Raw genomic sequence first — 17,228 nt, 5'->3', positions numbered from 1 at the left:
CTTGTCTTCCCTGAGTAATTGCTTTTTTCCCCCTTTATTTGGGAAGACTGCCACCGGGAAGGGAAAGCTAGACTCTCACCCTGAACATAGTAGCCAGTTTCTCACCTTGAATTACCCTTCAGTCTGGCTTTGGGTCAACTGGGAAATTTGCTTCAAATTCTGAATAATATTTCTGATGTGGTTAAATTAAATTGCATTATATTATTTTGGAGAAAAGAAGAATACATTCAGTTTTGTATTTAATGTTTCTGTCTCCAAGAGAGTCCCAATAAATAGTACACAGTTGTTTTTCTGAATAAATTGAAAATTAAGCAAAGGCGTGGAAGATGGTGGCCAAAATATTTCCTTTACTGCTGATAGAGCCTCTACTTGAGATTACAGCTTTGTGTGCAGTGGGCCTCCTAACCAAACCCCAGATGGGCAGCTCTGCCCACCAGCCCCAGGCAGCCACCCAAGGTCAAGGAGAACAGTTCTGGGGCCGGCCGGGTTCACACCTGAAGAAGTGCAGAACCAAGCCGAGAATGCCCGTGAAACCTTCCCGAGTGTACCAGTCATGCCCATCACTCCTCTCCGGGGGCAAGGGAGAGAGGGGTGCAGGGAGGGCAGGAATTCTCCCAGGAAAGATCCCTCCTGGAGGAGCTAGAAGTATGGAGAGGTGTTCCTAAGAGATAAGTGTGTCTGATTATCCATGGAAACTATCTTATTCATTAATTTGTCAAATGTTTATAGAGCATCTGCTATGTAGCAGGCACCAAGTCTGGTATCATAAAGATGAGCAAATTAAGTTTCCTCCCTCAAGTAGCAGTCTGTGGAGGAACCAGACACACACACGCTCTCTACCAAGGATGGTGACCAAGTCTGGCCGTGAGGCTGGGAAAGGGGACAGGAGTGGCTCATAAGGGGTCATGAGAACATTGCCAAGAAGCTTCCATTTTGTCTTTTAGATCAGGGCTGTTCATTAGAGCTATGATGAGAACCGTATGTATAGTTTCAAGTTTTCTGGTAGCCACATTAAAAATATATAAAGAGATAAGTAAAATTAATTTTAGTAATATATCTTAACACAATCCATTCAAAATATTGTCATTTCAAAGTATATCCATTATTTAAAAAATAAGATGTTTGTATTCTCTCTTTTGTTCTAAATCTGCAAAATCCAGTGTGTATTTTACATGTACAGCATATTTCAACTTGGACTAGCCACGTTCCAAATGCTTCATGGCCACGTGTGGCCAGCAGTGCCCACAGTGGACAGAACAGCTGTAGACAATGATTACTATCCCTCTTTTACGTATGGAGAAATTAAGGCTTAGAAAAATTAACTACCTTAAAACATAATTGACTTTCATTTTCAACAATATGGCAGCTTAGGTTGTTTTGCCCAATCCTTCTTCTATAAGCACCTAAAAACACAGGATAAAATATTTTTAACACTTCCAGCATTAACATCTGGGCACTTTTTTTTTGTTTGCTACAATTGATGAACCAATATTGATACAGCATTACTCGCTAGCAGTTTACATTAGGGTTCACTCTTTGCATTGTACATTCTACAGGCTGTGACAAATGCATAATGTCATGTACCCACTGAGTTCCACTACCCTAAAAATCCCCGCACTCCCCTGTTCATCCCTCCCTCCCCAGGCTCTGGCACTTCCCAAAACATGGTCACATTTGAGACCCAACTTGTCTAAATGACGTCAGCTTGGTAAGGTCACCCAGTTTTGTTTTACTTCCTGTATTTTCATAGAATCTAAGATGTCATTAATTGTAAGGTGCATCTTTATCATGTACCTCTAGGAAAAGAAAAGAAATCCTCCAGTTAAACTTAGGGACTCCATCAATAGTAAGATGCATCCTAATTTCAGCATGTTTAATAAGTGATCAAATGAGCGTCTCAGAACTGATAGACTAGAGCACCCAAGGCCCGCACAACATACAGTGCTTTAGTGAAAACAAAAACAATCGCAACTGTACTTAAGGTTGGCATTTGGCCCTTTTTGGGTGGAGGTGAGAAGGGTGTGGAGTGCGGTGGGTGGGGATGGTGAAGGGGGCTGGGGTCGACAGGGCACGGGAGGGAGAGGCTGACGGGGCAGCCGGGGGACTTGGAGAGCTGGACCCCTCCCACTGCGCTGAGCCTTTGACCTCACCCTCCAGGGCACCCAGTGCTAGTGCAGCTGCCATCAGCCACCTTGGGCTCAGCACACTGTCATTAGGCGTCACCACAGGATCTAGAGGGGGAGGACTTAGGACAGTCCACAGATGGAAACACCTTCTAGTTCTTGGCCTTGGTCTTCCCAAGGCGCCCAGCTGTCGGGGCTCAGCAACACAGTCGTGTGGGCACTCACCGGCTTTGTAACTTGATTAGATAAAGCTCAGATAAGCCTTGGTGAAATGACTTCTCAGAGACCTTTGAAAGATTGGGATATAATTAAAGCACAGATTCATTATGTAAAAATTGTTACGATTCTAAGAAACACGTGTTCTGCATGTGCCCGAGTGCAGCAGAGTGGAAAGGCTGTGCCCCCAGCATAGTGATTCTGCTCCCCAGGATCTGCGTGACCTTGGGAAAGCCACCCGTCTTCCATTTGTCATTTGTAAGATGGGGCGTGATGCCCATCACACTAGGAGGCTCTCAGGGCTACACGAAAGGAGGTGCATGGAAGCCCATTCGGCCGTTGCTGGCTGTTGGACCCTGGGGTGCAACTGTCAGTTCACCCCCCGGCCGCCTTCCTGGTGCCACACCAGTGCTTGTGCCCGTGGCTGCTGCTGGGTTGATAAGAACTCAAATCACCAGAGTTAACAAACAAAACTTCGGACACCCAGTGAAGTTTAAACCTCAGATAAATAACAAATAATTCTTTAGTACATATCCCGAATATTCCCTGGCTCATAATTCAGTAGGGCTTCCATTTGGTATTGCATGGGATGTACTCGTGCTCAAAGATAATTTGTCGTTTATCTGAAATTCAAATGTAACTGCACACAGTTTAACTGTGTTCTATCCAGTAACTGTAGCAGGGACAGAACAGTGCCTTGTCCAAAACACTAGTAGGAAGTTTCACGTGGAACAACGGATGTGGGGATGGGACCTCAGAGCGACCAGCGACTTCATACAGAGCAGGCCTGAGGGAAAGTATCCAACTCACACCTTCTCGATAATCACGAGTTGCTCTTCTGAACAAGTTGGTCCTGTATGAGAAAAGACACAAAATCCAATATCCTTACGGCCTCCCAGGCTGAGCTAAGGAAGTGATGTCTCACGTGAAGAAAATGTTTTTTAAAAAACAATTCCAGGGGAGTTTCTCCTTTATACTTCTGTCCTCCAAAATTATTTTGGCAGTTGTGTATATTTTAGCATCTTAATTTTTTATCCTTTTCAAAATTATAATATATGGCATTTCATTAAATATTTATGTGTATTAAAACCGCATTTTAATATGCACATATTTCTCAGTGAGTAATGAATTTGAATTATGAAAATAAGCCTGATTATATTTCAGTGAGGGGAAGGTGAGAGGAGACATTTAACAGATGGAAATTTAGAGCAGGTATTTATCTTATGTAGACTTTCAGGTTTCCTAAAAATACTAGTAATTTCTTAAGGTTGCTTTTAAAATAAAAAAAAAATTTCAAATAGACTTTAGGCCTGTGCCGTCCTCGAGAAAACAGAACAAAAGAAAACATGCCTCGGACTAGAATGTGAGCAAGAGAGCGGGCGTGAGAGGTGGAGGCCGGGAGGAAGCGACGGAGCAGCGACGCTGCCACTCGCGGTCCTTTGCGTGCTCTGGTTGGCTTGTGTTGCTCACGACGCTTCTGTGAGTGACAGGCTAGTATTCCCTGTTTACAGAGAAACTGAACGCAGGGAAGTGAAGTAACATGTCAGTGCCGTAAGGGGGTAAATAACGGAATAGAATGTAAATTGAGGTCCAACTTCAAAGTACCAGGCTGTGTCCCTCGGGGGATTTCAGAGAGTTGAGCAGAGAGGTGGCTTCTGCTGAGGCGAGGGGTGGGGAGTGTGAGCTTCTTTGAGCTGACACTGGAAGACAGGAAAGAGCCGGACATCCTGTAGAAAGGAAGGAACTCTCAGGCCAAGAGAAGAGCTTGAGCAAGAGGCCAAAGCTTGGGGTAGGTACAGAGGATTCTGGGTAGTTCCAGGAAAGCACGTGCTTCCACTTGACTCTAGCTCGGGACACGTCGTGGAAAGACCTGGAGGAGGGACACGGTGGCCAAGGAGCCAGGGCTGGCTGAGCGATGGTGCGGAGCCAAGGAAGGTGTTCAACAGCGTGAAGGTGGCACAGGATCGGGTGAGGGGTGGGGACCTTGGAGCGAGAGACCAGACAGAAGCCATCAAGGGACGATGAGGCGACACTGCAAATGGAAGCGTGGCTGGTGGCAGGGACACAGAAGCGGGTGGTGGACAGCTGGGGGCCGTGGGCCTGGCACAGATGACCCATGAGTGACCCTAGGAAACCCACTGCGTGGCTGTTGGTAGTGTACCCCCAGCAGACAGCGGGGGCTGGCGCAGGCTGGCAGAGTCTCCCACAGGCTGGCTGGACCTGGGATGAGTGACCACATTCCAGAGTCTGGTCCCCAGTTTTGAAGGCTAAGAAATTTGACATGTTCTCATTGTAATCAGACTCCAACTAACTCCCACGAAGCGTGAGTGCCTTCACATTAGACATTAGGAGAGCACCCCAAAGTCACTCTGCAAAGAAGTAGGGGGGCCAGGACTCCCACTTCTGGGGCCTGACTCCCCCGTGGCCAAGACGAGGCCACGAAACTCTCCCTGGCCACGGTGGGAACAATGGAAGATTTTGAGAATTTCTCAGTGCTCCACGCGGTGAGCAAAGGGAGGACAGAAAAGTGATACTTTTACACTTCGGGAACTTTGGACCTTGCCATTGAAATGTAAACTATTTTCAAATTGCACTTTAATCTTCATCAGTTTCAGAAATTAAAGAAAAAGGAAACCCATGCATGCCCTTGGTCTGCATTTTACAGGTGAATATTTGTACCTGAGTTTTGTCTGCGTCTCTGTCCTTGCTGCCCTGAGGCAGCAATGGGGGACTTTCAGGGGGCCCCTCTGCTGCCAGCGCGTTGCTTCCGAACTTAGTCATCCGTGGAAGATGGAATTTGTTTCCTTTACCATTTTTATTATGAAAAACTTAAATTCTATGTAAGAGTAGGGAGAATAGCATAAGGATTTTCCGTAGTCACAGCATCTGGATTTAACTTTAAATATTTCATCAGACTGGCAGTTATTGAATTATTAATTGATCAATTGATAGAAATTTATAAAGTAAATTCCAGACACTGTATGTCATGCAATGTCACTCCAAAGTATCATGCCATGTGTTTTACAAAGAATAAGGACATCTTAAAAACATAGCCACAATGTCATTACCACAACATTTGAAATTAATAGTATTTTCTTAATATCACATAATACCACCTATATTCAGATATATCCAGTTCTCAAACTTTTTTATTCTTTTTTATATTTGGAGTGTTTAACTCAGGAATTTAAATAGGGCCCACACATCGAATTTAGTTGGTACATCTCTGAAGTCTCCCTTAATTTAGAACAGACACCCCCCACACCCTGCTTTCTTTTTAATTGCCATGGACTTGCAGAAGAGCCCTGGGTGTGTGAGCCCTTGTTGCAGGGGGTGTTTGGTCCGTGCCTCCCTCCCCTGACTCACTGGGGACCAGAAGTAGATGTAGAGGCTTGGTGCGTTGATGTGAGTCCCGGAACCCCTCCACGGCAGGGCTGCCTCACCTCCCTGTGGGCCGGGCAGGTGGTGTTCAGAGTGTGTGGTCTGGTGCTTTGCTAACGCTACGTTCTCGTGGCTTCAAGGCCCATCGTAGTCAGATTTCCAGTCGTGCCAAGTGCCCAGCCGGGTGGAAACCTGGCAAGTACATCGTCCCTGAGGCCTGACTGGGGGCATGTTGGAGGAGCTGTGTCGGCGGGTTCAGGAGAGAAATGAAGGTGGCCACGGAGCCAGGAGGAAGTGAGGACAGATGGGACGATCGGAGGATGACGGATGAGGGAGGGGAGGCCAAGCAGGCGCTGAGGGGGCCAGGGCTGCACAGAGCCGGTCGTGTCCAAACCCAAACTCCAGGTCCCCTCCTCTGCCCCTGCCCCTCCCCCAGGCTTCCCAGCCCAGTGAACAGCTAGTCCTGTCCCCAGCTGCTCGGGACAGAGACTGAAGACCTGCTCTGCACCCTCCTCCCTCCCTCTCTCCTCAGCCCTTCCAGCAGCAGGTCCCGCTGCACTAACTGCACACGTCTCCTGGACCTGGGGACTCTGGCCTCCCCCGGCCTCACCACAGTAGCCCACCCCCCACCTGCCCCCCGTCTCTCCCCCACCCTCCTTCTCCCCTTCAGTGGTCTCAGAGCCTGCGTGTGATAAAGTTATCACGGTATAATCTTAACAGTGACCAGCTGGCCACTCACCAGTTACCCGCTACGCACACCCTGCGGTGCCATGAAGCCGTGGTCTTACCTGACGCCCTCAGCATCTCCAAAACCGTTTGCTCTGCCTGCCATGCAGATGGGGGCACGGTGAGGAGCTAGAGGTCTCACAGTGGCACCACCAGGACCGGAGCCGGGATGTGCCCGACTCCCAAGCCCACCGGCAGGATCGAGCGCCTTCTGTTGGCGGACCATTCCCCTTTCCCTCGCATGCTGCTTTGTGATTGCTCAGCCGTCTCCCGGCAGCCAGCCCTGGGAGCGCAGGGAGCCGGTCTGCACGTCTGGTGTTTGTCGCTTGCCCACGTTAGGGGACCACACGGCTTGTGCCCGGCCCTGGCTGGGTACTGGAGTCACGGCTGGGGTTAGTGAACCAGACAGCACTGTCTCATCCCAGTGCCCGTGGGCTGTGACAGGGCTGCGGAGGGTGCCGGGGTCAGGGCAGGGGCGAGAACTGGCCTTGCACGGAGAGGCACTCGGTGACGTGGCACGTAGGGGACGGGAGTCGCGTGCAACCGTTCAGCGTTGTCTCACCACTTCCGCGTGCAGGCGCCTTGGTGCTTGTCTTTGCTTCTCGGCCGGTAAGCGGGTGGGTTGGCGCTGCCCATCCAGCGTCCTGGAAGAAATCAGGGCAGCCATGGGAACATCTTCCCACCTGGCGATCACAAACTGTCCCTTTGTCCCTCAGTCGGGGCTGCCCTGTGGGGCTGGAAATAGGCAGACACTTTCTATCGTTCACTTCTGTGGAGGGAAGGGGAGTGTTGTTGTTCATTTGTAACGATACCGGTAGCTTTGATTTGCTGGGAACTCACCATGTGCTATGCACTGAGCACCTTCTATGTGTTATACACCTTAATTCTCACAAAACCCCACGTGGCAACCCCATTCCAAGGATTAGGACCGTGCGGCACTGTGCGGTTAACTTGCCCCGAGTCCCACAGAAGCCAGACTGGTGGCGCCTTCGAGAGGGTTCTGGTCTCTACCGCAAGCCCCAGCCTCGAAGAGAAGAAGGGTTTCCGAGAGCAGCCACTGGAGCCTTTGAGACCCAAGGCTTGGCTGGAGTCAAGGGCAGACCCACCTGCCTTTATGTGTGTGGGGTGGGCATGGGGCAGAGGAGAAGCCCTCCGCCTGTGTACCCCACTAACTGGTGATGACAAGGGGCACGACCTTTGCAGAGGACTCACGCACAACCCGCCCACCTGCCCAACACTGTCAACTTTAAAAATTCATTTCAGAGTGCTATGGAATCACCAATGTTCTACAAGTTTTGTGAACATTTCCTACCCTTTAAACTTTCCCTGAGCCTTCTACATCGGGAACTGGTCATTATTGCCTGAAAAAAGAACTTTTACACTCTCACAAGCCCCTGCAGAGAACAGTTAGTAGTTTTCTTTAGGCCTAGTCGTGGCGACACTAATCTCCCCTTGGCCTTCAGGTGCCGGGACTCCTGCCGCAGAAGCTCGGTTCTCCTTCACTCCTGGTGCCCTGGGTGTCATGAGAGGGAAAGAAAGCGGGGTATTTAGTGTTCTTTGATGGAGTGTATACGTTTCACAGTCAGTCACTTCCCAGGCTATTAAGCATTCCATGCATCGTCTCATGCCGCCCTTCGGAGCTCTGCAAACTCAAGGGCACAGATTTGTGATGGACTCGGGCTTTCTGATTGATTTTCCCCCAGGGTACTTAATCAAGAAGTGTACGTCATTTGCCTTCTCAAAACATCCTCTTCTCCTTCCCTGGAGGATGTTGTGGAGTTGTTCTCATTTCCTCTTCTGCTTCTGAACCCTTTCATGGACTGGGGTCTAGGCTGAAGTGGTCCAGAACTTCACCCCTAGAAGTTGCTTTTTCCCCCAGCTTGGTGGGCAGAGTTCTCTCCCAGGGTGGCCCAGAGGATGAAGGATGCATGAATAAATGTCTGTTGTGGTTCCTTCCAGAGCTGGTGATGCTGCTGGAGTGGTGGTCGGGCACGGAGTGCACCCTCTACACAGACCCCCAGGCCTACGCCAAGTACGGGAAGGAGAATGCCATCGTGATTCTGAACCACAAGTTTGAAATTGACTTTCTCTGTGGCTGGAGCCTGGCCGAACGCTTCGGGGTCTTAGGGGTAAGTCAGAGATGCATTTTCACACCTGCCTCACACATTTCTCTGGTCTGGCACCATCACGTGCCTTTTTGCTCTCCAGCATTCAGAATTTTCAGAAGAATCGACAGTGTCTACTTGATGAAATGTTCTTAACAAACTGCTTTTCGTTCTTGCTTGGAATCAGGATTAACATCTCATGAACAAAATAAGAGGTCCTTGCCAATTACTAACCAGGCATCTTACAGACAATGAGTTCATTTAACTCTAATGGGAACATCTATGAGCAGATGGCATGCCACCCTCCCTTTTTAAAAACTAAGTTACAGAGTTTAAATATTCCACTCAGGGTCATATAGCTGTAGTTAGATTTGAATTTGAACTTGTCTAGTTTGACCTCAATTCATATTCTTAATTACTGTGCTCTACTGCTTGTCTGGCTACCAGGCAGAAATCACCTCTGCGTTTTGATCACTGTAGGCTTAAGAATGTTGAATCCCTAAGGCAGAAAGTTTGAATTGTAGAATTCAGAATTATTATGAAATTCTGTTTTTTTCCAACTGGTTTGACTTCTTCTTGCATGTAGCCTGCATGCCTTTGGAACTGGGTCTCTTCAGTTGACTTTTGTCATTTTTAACACACCAAGGCACGTAGCGGTTGAGCTGTGTCATATAACCGAGTCCAATTCATCACTGGCACTTGGCATTCCAGCGGGAATCACAGCGCACGTTGGTCCAGCTGGGAAAGATCCCAGCAGTTTGCACCAGAACGTGGAGATGAGGTTTTGCATCTGGGAACAGTGCCCTGCCTACAGGCAAGGGGCTGCTCATGTCACATGTGTTTTCTGTAGCCCAGGCAGACAGTCTTGGTGTTCAGAATGTAGAAGGTTGGAGACAGGGCCTCGGAGACCAGGGAGGACAGCTGGAAATAGATTTCATGGGTCTGATTCCTCCGGGCAGGTGAAGCTCGCCTCCTGCCAACAGATTTCTCCTTTCATTTTCCCATTTATTCAGCCAATGATAACTGTGTGTGTGTGTTGAAATATATTTTCAGCAACAGAAGCAAAAATTCTAGTATCTTCCTTTCTCTGTTTTAGAGACCTTGGGCAGAGATCTCAGTTACAGTTTTGTGGCTTTTTTCTCCCTGAGGTGTGATCACCCCTTAGAATATCTTAGTCCTAATAGCCCTGCCATGGAGACCAATGGTTCTGTTCCGGGTGGAAGGGTGTGCGGTGCCCGTGCGTCTCGGCCGTCGGGACACCTGTCTCACTGCCTCCCCGTCTCCTGGAACGCATGCAGTGGTTTGGAGGCAGCTGGTGATTTTCCAGGCTTTCCAAGTGGCTTCCGGGAGTGTTCGTGTTTACATGTGGGAACATTTACGATTCGTGGGGCAGGAGTTCCTGAGATAGAGCAAAAGCCCGTTGGACTTGGGGACACTTTCAAATCCCTGCTACCCCCCGGAGCTTTATGGCCACGAGGTCGGTCTGTGACCACAAGCTCGGTCTGTGTGCCATTTGCTGCCTTTATGCTGTTTCTAATTCTTATGATGTTACTGTCCGCACTTTTTTTTTTTTTAAGACAGAGTCTCGCTCTGTTGCCCGGGCCTAGAGTGAGTGCCGTGGCGTCAGCCTAGCTCACAGCAACCTCCAACTCCTCCTGGGCTTCAGCGATCCTACTGCGTCAGCCTCCCGAGTAGCTGGGACTACAGGCATGTGCCACCATGCCCAGCTAATTTTTTCTATATATATTTTAGTTGGCCAGATAATTTGTTTCTATTTTTAGTAGAGACGGGGTCTCGCTCTTGCTCAGGCTGGTCTCGAACTCCTGACCTCGAGCGATCCACCCGCCTCGGCCTCCCAGAGTGCTAGGATTACAGGCGTGAGCCACCGTGCCCGGCCAACTGTCCGCATTTTATAAATAAACTCTCAGAGCCTCAGTTTCATTAAGTAATTCGCCCAAGGGTGGTAGCTAGTAAGTCTGGTTTCAAGGCTTTTTCCCCCAGAAGGGGCTGGGATGACAAGCTGCAGCGGCCCCGGGGGCCAGAGACCTGCCCCAGAGACCCGGCCCTGGGCCGCCACAGGAGCAGCCCCACTGCGGGCAGGACCAGGCCTCATCCTGGGGGTGGGGGCCATCACTGCCCACCTCGAGTCCGGGTGGAGCCAGCAGGAACCGACAAGCGGGGACACAGCAGAGGAGCTCAGAGAGGCACACACTGGCCCAGAGGTGGCCGTCGGGGGCAGATGGGCACAAATAGGTGGAAAAGGCGAAGCCCGCAACGTGCATGGGGGCGAAGCAACACATGGGGAAGGGACCCGGGCCCAGAGACAGGGCAAGGCTTCCACACAGCAGCAGCTCGACCTCAGTCCCGCTTAGGGTTTTACTCCCAAAGGCTTTGAAATCGTGATCACTCGGCAACTGCGCAGGGCGAGTGCTGGTGAGCGGAGGTCGACAGAACGCCCGTCCTGCCCGCAGCATGGACACGCCTCGTCTCCACCCCGATCTCTTACATGAATACCAGCGTTCATCACCGTGCAAACCCACACAATAGTGCCACGGGTTGCAGGAGTGGGAGCATTGCTGTTGATTTTGGAGACTGTTTGTAGGGGTTTCCGAGTCTTGGGAAACTCCACCAGGGGTGAGGTAGGCAGGTCGCGAAGCTGATGCCTCTCCGCTCTCACGGGAGGTTGGGGAGCCTTGCTCGGGGGGGGGGGGGCCCTCGGGTGTTCTGGCTTCTTGCTAAAGTGCTTCCTTGAGCCTGGAGTTCCCATGGGAACTGGAGGGAGAGCGGAGAGGGGCGAGTCACTTTCCCTTCTTCTCCAGACACCGGAGAAATAGCCAGTGGCAAGTTCTGGTGAGAAGGCGCAGCTCCACCGGAGGAGAGGATGAGGGAGTCAGGAGCCTTTGGGGGGCGCTGGCCGGCTCGGGTGCCGACGACCAGACCGTGCTCTGCCAGGGGACGGCCTCCCCGAGTCGCAGGGCACAGCCCTGCCCTCTGCTAGGGGAGCTGCCGGCAGGTGGGGCACACGGGGCGGCTGAGATGCCTCTTTCCAGGTGCCTGTTAATTTCTACTGCCCTTGAAGGGGGAAGAAACAGCACCTTGTTATAATAAATATTAATATTAATTGTTCAGCAGTATCTTTTGTCTTCAATGACCTTCCAAAAATCACTACCTATTCTTTTTTTTTTTCAATAGCACATGATGTTGAGATCCTTCTGGAGTCTGTGGAATTTGCTTTTTTAAGCAGCAAGGAAACAAAGAAAGTTCATGACTAGGCGTTTTTCATCCTCGCCTATAACGGCCTAAGCGGAAATGAGTTTAAATTGAAGTCAAATGAAATTTGCAGAAATTCTTGAAGGTGATATTAAATGTTAAATTGGTTTTAGAGGAAAAGTGATAGAAGTCTCTTAAAAAAAAAAAAAGGCTTTCAGTCTTTTGAAAACAAAACACTTAAGATCCGTGTGGCCGTGGTCATTCCAGTGACCTGTCGCGGGAGGTTCCCCTGGGCCGGCGGTCCTGGCACAGGCCGGGCTCCAAAAGCTTTGGTTGTGACCACGGACTCCCACACTGACTCTCCTCCCTGCGCTGAGTGTGACACGTGGGCACCTGAGGCCACACGCCACTAAGGAGCCGAATGAACAGGTGTGCAAGCAAAGGCCCGGGGTCCCGCGGTTTCAGATCCCTGTTTGCTTCCCTTCATGCCTCGGTAAAACACACACGTGCCACTCGCCGCAGTCCCCAGCAGGCCACACGAGGTCATGACGGTGAGGCCTCTGCGCGGTGCCAGGCCCAGCGAGCCGTCTGTGAGCAGCAGCTGTCGTGTCAATATTTGTCTGAATTCTTAGGCCAAGCGGGTATTTATCGGCAGGTCCTTAAAGCAGCCTTATTGGTTAGTCGTCCAAGCAGCTCAATGAGCCCACAGTGTAGTGGCGTAAACCGACAGGCATGTCCAGAATGTCTCCGTCTGCGTGGTCAGGAATGCAGGTGTGGCTGCACAGGTGCGTGCTCTGCCTCCAAGCTCGCTCACGGCTCGTTGCCAGGCCGCCGTCCCTCGCCACGGGGTTTCCCTGAGACATGGCAGCTGCTCCCCCCAGGGTGAGCCATGCAAGAGAGTGGGAGCACCCGAGGCAGAAGCCATAGGCCTTTTGTAACCAGCACTCGGAAGTGACGTCCTTCCACTTCCATCGTATACCGTCGGTAAGCACAGCCACGCTCCAGGGGGAGCAGGGTGGGCTGCACAGGCCGAATGCCAGGAGACCAGAATCACTATGTGGGCAAAACCAACAACAGTGGCTTAGAGGCCCAGAGATGTGGACTTGAGATGTGGACTTGAACTTGGGTTCCTGCGTTTACCGGCTATGTGACCTTGGGGAGGTTTTCTGACTTTTCTGAACCTCTGTTAATTTCCATCTCATGGTGCGATGGGAGTTTGATGAAATAATGTATGCAAATACCTAGTTCAAGTGCCTGGCGCAAAGTGGATGTAAAACAATTATTCATTTCCCTGACCCTGATTAGCTCCCCTTCACTGACTGTTTTCGTATCATGAAAAGTGGGATGAGGGTGCGGAGTATAGGAGGGAGTGTGAATGTTTTACTAGTGGGACTGGCCCAGCCGTCCTGCACGAGGCCCCGTGCAGCTACACGCCCCATCGTTTCTGTGTGACACAAAACATTGTTCCATTCGACTGTACCCCAGCTTCTTCACGCGTACAATCTAGTCCAGTGCTCTTGGGCTCAGGGGAAGTTAGAGGTTTCCAGGTGTCGAGGAGTGTTTTCGGCAGACACGGCTGCAGCTATGGTTTGCACCCTGCCCCCAACGCTGGGGTCACCTGGGCACGTGGCCAACACCCTCCGCCCCGGCACCAGTCCCAGCAGCTCTGTCTGCCTGGCTCTGCAGGCGCGGCTGTCACACCAGGGCCAGGTGGGGGCCGCGCCCTGCCTCTCACCACTCGCCAGCTGGGCCAGGCGTGCCGAGATCTGGCACCATGTGGGTACAGAATCCAAGGGAATGGTGACAAACAGCGTAGCCAGGTGGCTCCTTGGCCCAGGAAAGGAATGGCCGCCCGGGGAAGGGCAGCTGCACCTTGAGCTCATAACAACCGAGTCCAGTCCTGGAAACAGCAGTGCGTACTGCATCTTTAAAAGCCTAGTCCCACGTGTGACACACCAAGGTTGTCTTTTTCATTGAACAGAATCCCCTGGCAGTGTCTTTCTCACACTGACCGTGTGTAAATCCAGGCTTGCTTACAGCAGCAGGCAGCGTGGGGCTTCCTGCCCCCTGCATGCGGCTCTCAGCAAGGGCCACAGCCTGTGGCATCTGCACTGCATGGCCTCTGTGTCACCCACTAACTGCCCCCTTTCTCACGCCCACCTCCTGCGTGCTCGGGGGCCCTCCCGTGGCCCCGTCCGCCTGTGCTTCCTGCAGCTGTTCCGCAGGTACCTACTGGCCACCGTGGCACAAGGGAAATAGCTCCTGTCACCTTCTGCCCCTGGAGAGTCCTGTTCCCCACCCGCCCCTTAACACCTCTGCTCCGTCTTCCATCTACTCGGGCCCAAGGCCATCCCAGGAAGGACTGGGCTGGCCACTAAGAACAGCACCAGGAGGGGGCCGTGAGGACCTGTGTCCGGGAAGGGTGGAGGGTGTGGTGCAGGGAGCTCGTCTCCTCTGCTCCAACCTGGCAGTTGCGATAGGTACCCTGCAGTGCAAAGCCCCCTCGCTGGTCCCCCAAGTGCCCTCCTTTCCCTGCACCTGTGCACCCAGTCTGGGGAAGGGGGAGATGTAGCCGGCCCCGCATTCCCTCCACCATGATAAATGGTGCGCTGTGCTCTCCAGTCCAAGAGAGGAATTCTTAGAGCTTTGCTTCATGTTTGCTTTATGCATTTCTCCTGTGGCTGTGACTAATTGTAGAGCAGGGTTCATTGCGTTTTAGGAGTCTCTTGAGATTTTTCTGGTAGTCCAAGGTCCACAGCGTTTCCTCTCAGCATCAGAGAAGTTAGAAAGCAAGAGAGGCACAGCGGCTGGGCCCACCTGTGCCGCTCCAGTTGGCAGGAGTAGAGTGTCACCTTTTGACACACACACACTTGCGTGCACACACACCTGGCTCATTATGTTGCACTCCAGTCTTGCCTCCTGCATTTTATTTTAACTGGGGACTCAGATTTCAGAGACACTCCAGCCCACACTGTCCTGTCTTCCACTTACCTCTCTTGAGGGAGAGCAGGTCTGTGCAACAGCTTATGCGCAGGGTTTAGTGGCAGAGATGGATGACAGAAATTGTTGGCTTCCTGTGTCTTTCTCCCCACTAGACTCTGAGCCCCTCAAGGGCATGGACAGGGACATGCAACTTTGTGTTCCCAGCACCTGCCGTCCAGGGGCTCTTCAGCAGTCCCTTCCCACGGGCACAGCAGCTATGGGTTGAGGATCCCAATCAGATGAGCTTACGGGTCACATGTCCCAACAGAGGCCGAGCCGTCGGCTGGCCTGCGGGTTGTCTGCAGAGTCGGGCTGGACGGCTGGGCTGGGCTGTGTGGAGTGGAAGCATTAGCTAGGGTGTCTCCAGCTCACAGTCAGGAAACGGTCAAAGGTTCAAGCGTGGACTTGGCCTGCCTATTGTTAACGAACCAAACGCCTCACCTGTTTCCAAAGTTAAACTTAAGATGCCCCATTTTATATATTTAATAGAAATAAGTGACCTTGGGTGAACCCAGATGACTGGCGACCACACTGGCAAACTTAAGGAATGGTAGGATGTTTGCACGCAATGCCTCGGCCAGGGCTGCCTGCTGCCCAGTCCCAGCCCCCATGGGCTCTGCCAGTCTCGGTCCCGGGGAGTCGTGGGGGTGGGCAGCACAGAGGTGTGTGAAGAGGTGCTCCTGGTAATGGCCATCCTCAGGGTATTTCGCCTAACACCTTGCGGGCGGCCGTGGTGGAGAAAAGCCTTAACCAGAAAGGCCTCATTCCGATCACTGCTGGCCGCAAAGGCCGCGGAGCCACCAAATCTCAGGGTCGGTGCACACCCCCCCTCAGTGTCCCCCGAAGTAGCTCTCCCCCCAGCAGTGGGCTCTGCGTGGAGCGGCTGGAGTTGCTCCGTACTGCCTGTGAAAATTTTAGATTTTCTAGACGCACTTGTATCTAGATGGCGCTGTTGACAAATCTAACCCATCAGGAAATCCTCTCGGGTTGACCTCCAAAATTAACCCAGAATCAATGAAGTTGGCATATTTTCTTGTACATTCTCTCTTAAAGCTGTTGCCATCCATACATGGAAGCCTTCGCTTGGCCTGGGAGAGTCATGATGTCTGCAGGACATTGAACCTGCTCCCTGGGCACTGTCGGCGTGGTTTCCTAGTTTCTAGTCTCTTGGTCATAAATGAGTTAACTCAAGGAAATCTCTGAACACAGTGCCTATCTCACAGTGCTCAAATAAACGTAACCGGTCATTAATACTATTATGCTAGAGCACAGCTTAGAAAATGGGTTGAATAAAGAGACATTCAGACACCGCACTTACTCTGCAATGGTAACAGTAGCTCCACACCATGGAACACCTGTGCTGGGCTCCCAAGTCTATGCTTTTGTGTACGTTTCGTATGTTATGAAATCTTTACAGGGACACCATGGGATAAGCATTATTTTCCTCATAATATAGCTGGGAAAACTGAAACCCAGGAAGGTTAAGCATCTTGACCAAAGTCACACAGCTGGGCCATGGTTTTCCACGCAGTCCTGCCAAGGAAAGGAAGCTGAGTGAAGTTTCTTTAGTTCGAAGGTAAAAGTTTCTACTTTTACTATTTTAACAAGTTTCTTACTAAACATAAACATCAAGACCTAGGCCCACTGATAAGGTTGGAAGATGCATTACTTCAGGATAAAGACGGAAACGTCTCCTCTGTCCCTTCTGATCACTACAGCAGACTGTTTTTGATCCAGAGCCTCACGTATGTTCCCACAGCAAATGGTGAAAACATGCTGATGTCAGCCCCTTAAAACTGGCATTGTTAGAGGGATACAGTGCAATATTTTTTATAATTTTTGTGATAAATATAATACAATAATTTTTATAAGAGAAAAGGAAAATCTAACAAAATAAAAATCACTTATAATCTGACCACTCAGCAATAGCTACTGTTTTTCTCCTCTGCTTTGCTTATTCAAAAGTCATAATCATGCTACAGACTCAGCTTTGACTCCAGAGCTTTATAAAATTTGGTGTTATACAGTAAGTGTTTCCCCAGCCATTAAGTCTCCATAGCAAACAAACTTTCGTGGCTCTAAACCAGGAACTGGCAAACTGATGGACCAGATAGTGACTATTTTAGGCTGTGTGGACCATGCGGTCTCTGTCACAGCTGTTCACCTCCCGCACTGCAGTGTGACAGCAGCCGGAGACCGACCACAGGTAAGTGCACTGGAGTGGCCGTGTGCCAATAAGACTGTATTCACAAAGCCGGCGGCAGAGCAGAGTTGGCACATGGCGATAGTGCGCTGACCTGTCTGTGGTGTTCCACATTGGACATGTAGTGCAGACCATAACCCATGAAATGCTTCTACCTCGGGCCATGTGAACCGTTTTCAGAGGTCTAACAGTGATGGAAATACAGACTCTGAGGTTGCCATCTTTGGGCCCAGACACCCATGTCACTGTCAGGTCAGAGGTGCTATTTCCTTTCAGCAGCAG

General features: G+C 50.8%; 1 protein-coding gene across 2 annotated transcripts in view; it reads left to right on the top strand.

The window, feature by feature from the left end:
* AGPAT4 (1-acylglycerol-3-phosphate O-acyltransferase 4) overlaps positions 1-17,228 on the top strand; it is a 97,949-nt gene that overhangs the window by 68,214 nt on the left and 12,507 nt on the right. For both annotated transcript variants that reach the window (XM_045544704.1, XM_045544703.1), the window contains exon 3: positions 8,406-8,575. In XM_045544704.1, the coding sequence (XP_045400660.1) occupies positions 8,406-8,575 (170 nt within the window). The remainder of the gene's footprint in view (positions 1-8,405; positions 8,576-17,228) is intronic.

This window comes from Lemur catta, chromosome 2, assembly GCF_020740605.2.
Source record: "Lemur catta isolate mLemCat1 chromosome 2, mLemCat1.pri, whole genome shotgun sequence".
NCBI lineage: Eukaryota > Metazoa > Chordata > Mammalia > Primates > Lemuridae > Lemur > Lemur catta.
Note: the sequence above shows the minus strand (reverse complement) of the source record. Positions and strands in the feature narration are given on the sequence as shown.